Raw genomic sequence first — 7,508 nt, 5'->3', positions numbered from 1 at the left:
CTCTCTATAAATATTTCATTAGGTTGCTCAACCGTTATGCCAAATCATATGGTACTTCAAAGCTTTGTTTGATTCGGGTATAAATAAAAATTAGTTTATATCAGGAATAGATACAAATTTAGATATAAACGAGAACTAAACCAATTTTGTGTTTGGATGAAAATTTGGTTGTTTCCAGAAATAAGAAAAATAACGTTTGAATAGATAAGATGAAAATAAGAAGAATAGTTTATAGTTATAAATAAAAAATAATGGCATTACCACTCTTATTATACTTGAATTCCAAATTTAAATTTTTAAGTTGAAATTTAATTTTAGAATTTAATCTCACTTATGTTTTAAAATTTAAATTTTAAATTCAAATTACAAATTTTAAATTTTAAAATTTTAAATTCTATTTTAAAACAAAACACTCTCTCTCTCTCGTGGGTCACATGGGTGGGAACAAGCTTGGTGGGAACAAGCTTGTTCCCACCCAAAGCGACACTACCACCGGCCCACCCGCTTTGGGTGAGAACTAATGGACTAATAGTTTCCACCAAAAATTTTTTTTTTGGGTATAATTGGGGGGAGAAGAGCCTTATTCCCCCTCTTGTACCCAATCCAAATAGACTCCAAAAGGGAAGGAACGAAACATTTTTTCTTTTTTTCGGACCTTCGAGCTTTTCAACTTTAGTGAGCCGGGCCGAGCCCCAAATGAATTTAGCTATTAGCTAGTCATCGCGAGGCAAATCGCCTCAATAAAATTTGCATATCACATCCGCGTGAATAATTTGTTGGTCCCAAACCATCGACAATTCTCCCTCGATCCAAGCTTTCATAGTCAGGTTTGCCACCTTTAGCGCTTGCATAAATAAATAATCCACCGTCCTGAAGACTTATTACGTGTAGATGGTCACGGTCGAGTCTTCTTCAAATAGTTTCTCCGATGACTCGTATACAGAGAGTTCATATTATGCGGTCGGCGCGTCACAAACGAATGAAAATAGGACCAACAGAGCAGAACTTGATCTTTCAGCATAATTCTTCTTTTGACCTGATCCTTTATACAATTCAACGGTTGTGGCCCCTCCAATTAATCACTCTTGTCAATTCGAAATAGGTTCAATTAATGGGTCAAGCAATTCAATGGAAATAAATAGCACAGTTTGTAGATAAATATGATTGTCACGGTTTTAATTTTTCACTCGCCTATTGTGTGAGTTGGAGTATTTCCCAATCCTTAGCCGCCACGGTTTACTCCATCGCTTCATTTCTTGTAGCCCCGCGTTTACGACTAAGATGACTCGTTGGTCAAGACAATGGCCGCTTACGAATAACTTAATATAAGAAGAAGAAGAAGAAGAAGAGCTCAATTCTATGAGAGGTCCTTGGAATTGATCTCCTGATTTTACGTATACTTAATTTAAAATGAAAGTGTGGTAAATTGATGCGAGGTTTAAGTCACTTTTATCTGTTGGTCATCAGGTTCCATTGGCCAACGACTAGGCCCAATCTATATTATTAGATTTTTGTTTTCGTACTTCTTTTGGTTGTTCACACCAACTATGTACAGAATATGCTGTACTTAAATTTTTTAAACTCTTGTATTGTAATCTTAATCAGATCACGATGCTACAGCATCAATTGTCTTTCAGCGGAACGCATAAAAAATCACCTTCTGTTCAAACTTCAAAAGCAAAAAATTTTGTCCCATAGCGAACATGGGCAATGCTACAAGTTTTCGCGGACCCCCGAGAGGCTTCGTAATCATATATATATATAGAGAGAGAGACAGACAGACAGACAAACAGACAGAATAACACTACTATATTATTAGGAGTACAATAACCTATATACTTTTAAATTTCTAACCATTCATCAATTTTGATAAGCAGTTAAGATGAGAAAAAGAAGAGAAATCGGAGAAAAATTAGATGTCTCAATATCTCCTTTTTTAAAATTTTTCTCAAATTTGTTTTTTTTCTCTTATTGTAATCATCCATTAAAATTGATGAATGACTAGAAACTTAAGAGCATACGAGCTATTATACTTCTAATAGTACGGTAGACCTACTATTTTTTTTTTTCTACCAATGGATCATCTCTAAAACTATGAAGTATAACTCTGAATTCATGTGAAAAACTTTAGCTGGGTATGCTGTGGGATGTATGCTTAGTTAATTTTTGTCCCAGTAAGTTAGGGCTGCAATTTTGGACAAATTAGATCGGATCGGGTTGAAGGTCAACTCTAATTAACCCAACCTAGACAAATTTCCAATCCAAGCCCAACATAATATCATACTTGATTAGGCTTTTCGTGGATCCTAATCGATCCAACCCTAAACCTGATTGAGTCAGATGGAGATGGGTCGAATTGGATTCGATTAAATCATTCAGAAATGGTGTCGAATAGGATATCAGATCGTATCGAGTGGGCGCACGCTTGCTGTTCCGGTTCAAGCTGGTTCGATCGAACCCAAGTCAAGCTGCAGCTAGCCCAACCCAACATCTAAAGTATCTTCTAACAATTATATAATCTTTAATTTTTGTTATCTTTATATTTTATCGGCAACTTCGTCGCTTTTTCTCTTTTCACTACAATCAAAGACCTTCAATTGATGTTATCAATATAGACTATGAAACCGTTTCAAAAAGTATGAATTTTCCTTTTATGATCGAAGCTTTTTTTATTTTTTTTCCCCTTAAATAAGGGGGAATGTCATGATCAAAGAGTGGGAAAGAAAATGAAAAAAAAAGAAACAAATCCTTTGGAGATGATAACTTAATAACTTGGGTGACAATGGCCCGAGTAATTAGAGAGTTAGAACACGTCAAAAGAAGCGGTATTGCCTATGACCAATTCGACCCCTCCTGTACTAATTACCAGAGCGGGGCGGCGCGTACAATGCACCTCAACAGATTTTTTGAATGTTTCTCACATTAGTAGCGGAAAATTATTGCATGCACCCAGTGCATCATATATGTATATTTAAAAAACTTATTTTAAAGTAATGATGCTTGTACACCCAACTCTGTCTAACGATGTAGATAATTTTTTAAAAAAATATTTAATATTAAAAAGATAAATAAGAATTATTAGATTGGCGTGTAAAAACTAAAAACTGAACTTTAAATAAAAAAAAAAAGTATAAACATTGCTTAACATTTTATGAGAGGTTTCAAAACAAAAATTCAGTCAGTCAAATTTGATTTTAATATCTAAGATATCTATGATTTTGCACATAATTACTTTGTAGTTTCCACTCATGTAGTTTATTTTTTATTCCAACAAAAAAATATTATATAAAATAGGATGGCAAAGTAATTTTGTTTTAAAAAAAATAAAAACGGCAAAATAAAAAATATGCTAAACTATAGGAAGGCAAAGTTAAAATAAGCAAAACCAAAAGAAATGGCAGAGCAAAAATTTTTGAACCACGTAATGATAAAATAAAAATGAGCTACACTACAGGAAGCAATTTGAGATCTACCCTTCTTTAACATCTATTATTTGTCAATTCAATATTAACTTTATTTTTGACTATTTTGTTGATTTTGAGAACCAATCTAACATCTAATTTTTTAAAAATTTCAATATTTTATGCACAGACTTTTTCGATGTTATATAATATTGTTTTAATAATTTTTTTTTTTTCAAAATTTAAGATATTATTATGTACGTTGAGTCGGTGCATGAGTTGTAAGGATACACTAGGGGCATGCAATAATTTCTTCCATGTTAAGTGTAAACTCGCTTTTGCGTTCTACCACCTACCAGCCACAGAGCCCTCTGTTGCTCTCACTCTACCTTCTCTTCCCTTCTCCCCATTATATATACCCCCACACACCAACACTAGCATAGCAAACCATAACACTCTCCTCCTTAGAAAGATTTACAAAAGAAAAGAAATTCTACAGATAGAGAGAAAGCCATGGCTGTAACCGGCGATGTCGAGGTGTTCCCGACGGTCGACAAATGCTCGTCTGAAGGCCGGGAGACGCACACGGTGGTGGCGGACCTCGACGGCACTTTGCTGCGCGGCAGGAGCTCATTCCCCTACTTTGCGCTCATCGCGTTCGAGGGCGGCGGCGTGCTGCGCCTTCTCTTCCTCCTCTTGGCGTCGCCGATCATCGGCCTTCTCTACTACTTGGTGTCGGAGTCGGCGGGGATTCAGTTGCTCATCTTCGCGTCGATCGCGGGGATGAGAGTCGCCAATATCGAGTCGGTGGCGCAGGCTGTGCTGCCCAAGTTCTACGCTTCCGACCTCCATCCCGAATCGTGGCGCGTGTTCTCAGCGTGCCGGAGGCGGTGCATGCTCACGGCCAACCCTAGGATCATGGTGGAGCCGTTTCTAAAGGATTATTTAGGCGTCGACGCCGTGATCGGGACCGAGATCCAAACTTACAGAGGCCACGCCACGGGGCTCGTTCGCCGCCCCGGAGTTCTCGTCGGGGCGGAAAAGGCCACGGCTTTGCAGAGGGTGTTCGGGGAGGAGTCGCCGGAGATCGGGCTCGGCGACCGGAAAACCGACTACCCCTTCATGAAACTTTGTCAGGTACGTACGCACGTGCATATAACTGCTTCATGGTTATTTTTTTTATTACGGCATGTATGTATATACGTTAGTGAGCTACGTACGAACACATGCATGAAGTTTGCATTGAGATCAATTATATATAAGAAATGTGGAGGTAGTTAACGCATGGCTTCTGAGCTACTTTAATTCTATTTATTTATCGAGTTATAATTGGATTGAGAATACTATATATTGATAGTGTTTAAACTCTTTTGTTATAGAGGTTTTAACTTTTGGATTAAAAAATTATATGATTAGAATAATAGTGATCTTTTTAAAATTTAGTAGTGGTTTCTTAATTAGCTAGGCTGATATCGACTCTATTAATAATAATTTTGTAAGGAAAGTTATATGATGTGATTTCGTAACACACAGGAAGGATATGTGGTCCCATCAAGCCCGCAAGTCGAGGCGGTGAGGCGGGAGCAGCTCCCGAAGCCGATCGTGTTCCATGACGGCCGACTCGTGCAGAAGCCGACCCCGGTGCTGGCCCTGCTCACCGTGCTGTGGATCCCCGTGGGCTTCCTGCTGGCCTGCCTCCGCATCGCGGCGGGGGCGCTCCTCCCGATGCCCCTCGTCTACTACGCCTTCTGGGCCCTCGGCGTCCGCGTCATCGTGAAGGGCACCCCTCCCCCGCCCGCCGACAAGTCCTCGTCCCGGTCCGGCGTGCTCTTCGCCTGCTCCCACCGCACCCTCCTCGACCCCATCTTCCTCTCCACCGCGCTGGGCCGCCCGATCGCGGCGGTCACCTACTCCGTCTCCCGCCTCTCCGAGATCCTCTCCCCGATCCGCACCGTCCCCCTCACCCGCGACCGCGCCAGGGACGCGGCGATGATAAAGTCCCTACTCCAGCAAGGCGATCTGGTCATCTGCCCCGAGGGGACCACGTGTCGCGAGCCGTTCCTCCTGCGGTTCTCCGCGCTCTTCGCGGAGCTCACCGACGAGATCGTGCCGGTGGCGATGGAGAACCGGATGACGATGTTCCACGGCACGACCGCGACGGGGTGGAAGGGGATGGACCCGTTCTACTTCTTCATGAACCCGAGCCCCGCGTACCAGGTGACCTTCCTGAGCAAGCTGCCGCGTGAGCTCACGTGCGCCGGGGCCAAGTCGAGCCATGAAGTGGCCAACTACATCCAGAAGCTCATCGCAGCCACACTCTCCTACGAGTGCACCACTTTCACGCGCAAGGACAAGTACAGGGCCCTCGCCGGGAACGATGGGACCGTTGCGTCCAAACCTAACAAGGCCCAATACACCAAACTTATGGGTTGTTAATTATTAATTAGCTGATCTCCACTGCTACGTACGTACCTAGCTACTTAATTACAATCTTTTGATTATTTTCTAGTTAATTATGTACCCATACTATATATATTTATCTCTTTGATTTTGAAGCATTGAAAAGTAATTTCGTCCGTATATATACATATATATATATATATATATATAGCCCACCACACACATATACTGTTTTTGTCAATTTGATCAGACGTTTCTGATGAACATATGAAAAAAAAAAAAAATTATTTTATTTAAAATATGATTCGAGGGCAATTACGTGATTAAACATCTGGTAAATTGCGACGAAATTATTGTTCAGCAGATATTGACATATTATGATTCGGATACTGCTGAGTTGCATGCAAGGAAGGATAGAAAGGAATTGGTTCTTCATTTATGGTGTATTAATTAATTATTTTGTACGTATTTCCTGGTGTGATGTTATTGTACGGATATTTAAGAACAAAGAAAAGGTAAATATATTTTAGTGTTGTTCTGCTTTGCTATCTCTTTCTTTGCTCGTTTAAGGAAGATATTTTGTTGGGCAAGCATTGGAGTGGAGTAAACGACATTTCAAAGGAATTGATTACTATGAAGACCAAGTAATTATATTATTAATGTGCACGCATTTAATTAATTTTTAAATTAATTAAGTGTGGATTTATGCCCAGATGCATGCATGTGTGTTAATTGAATAAAGCAATATCGGATATAAGGTGATTAATTAGCACCTTTCATTTCCTTGTTTATTGTCTTCAATCATTTTCATTGTTCAAAAAGGGTAAGGTTGTGCAGATTTAGAACACTATTAGAACGGAAAAAATATAAGCATGATATATACGTGACAACACAATAAAAATTGAAAACAAATTTGTTCAACAATTAATTTAACGCGGTAACTATTCCTAAGATCATGCAAAATTTTGGTTAGAAATTCAACTTTCCCTCACTGAGAGTCTAGGTCATATTCTCACTCGCATCTTTTACCTTATTTATTTTCGTAAATATATGAGTCAATTGAAATTTAGTTACTATTAAATTAGTCTATAAGGATTAACTAAAAAAAAAAAAACAATAAGAAACAATGAAATTTAATCAGTCCTTCAATTTAACACAAAAATAGTCTTTCTAGTCCACTTTACTGAGTCTGACATTAAGCTTAACCGATGGATTACATAACAATTTTTTTTTTTTTTTGAGAGATAGGTAGCACGCTACCCGCTTCGTTTATTTCATTTATTACATAACAATAATTGACTCATATTAATTGGCGGTATCTAGCGTGGTTGACTAAAAACTGAATGGCTGATATTTGAGATCTTAAGTTTGAAGCTTAATTAATTACATTATATTTCTAACTAAGTTCAATTCTTAAAAAAAGAACGAAATTCATAGCTTGCTATTTTTTGCTCTCAAAAAAATAAAAAAAAATGATCTCATATTAGTCTTTGAATAACTGTTAACTAATTCTGCTGTTGCATTTACAGCTAAGTTAACTGTTCATATTATTAATACAGAAAACATCCTGAAAATTAATGCAATTTTGAGTTTAAATAAAAGACAGTAAAAGTGGGCAGATATACAACGTACCTGATATAATTTATATATAGTAGGAAAAGAAAAGGCAATGAATGGTGATAGGATAATAATAATATGCATTATTGG

General features: G+C 38.5%; 1 protein-coding gene across 1 annotated transcript; it reads left to right on the top strand.

Annotated features, from left to right (window-relative positions):
* LOC109707972 (glycerol-3-phosphate 2-O-acyltransferase 6-like) lies at window positions 3,783-6,349 on the top strand. Its single transcript, XM_020229547.1, has 2 exons — window positions 3,783-4,538; window positions 4,935-6,349. Exons 1-2 carry the CDS (start codon window positions 3,915-3,917, stop codon window positions 5,835-5,837), a joined length of 1,527 nt encoding a protein of 508 aa, XP_020085136.1. The 5' UTR covers window positions 3,783-3,914; the 3' UTR covers window positions 5,838-6,349.

This window comes from Ananas comosus, linkage group 1, assembly GCF_001540865.1.
Source record: "Ananas comosus cultivar F153 linkage group 1, ASM154086v1, whole genome shotgun sequence".
Classification (NCBI taxonomy): Eukaryota; Viridiplantae; Streptophyta; class Magnoliopsida; order Poales; family Bromeliaceae; genus Ananas; species Ananas comosus.
This window is presented reverse-complemented; position numbering and strand designations above follow the sequence as displayed.

Bases quoted from the DNA above. Each gene is read 5' to 3' on its own strand.
- LOC109707972 (XM_020229547.1), top strand. From the start codon at position 3,915: ATGGCTGTAACCGGCGATGTCGAGGTGTTCCCGACGGTCGACAAATGC. The intron at 4,539-4,934 runs GTACGTACGCAC...CGTAACACACAG, and splicing joins CCTTCATGAAACTTTGTCAG to GAAGGATATGTGGTCCCATC.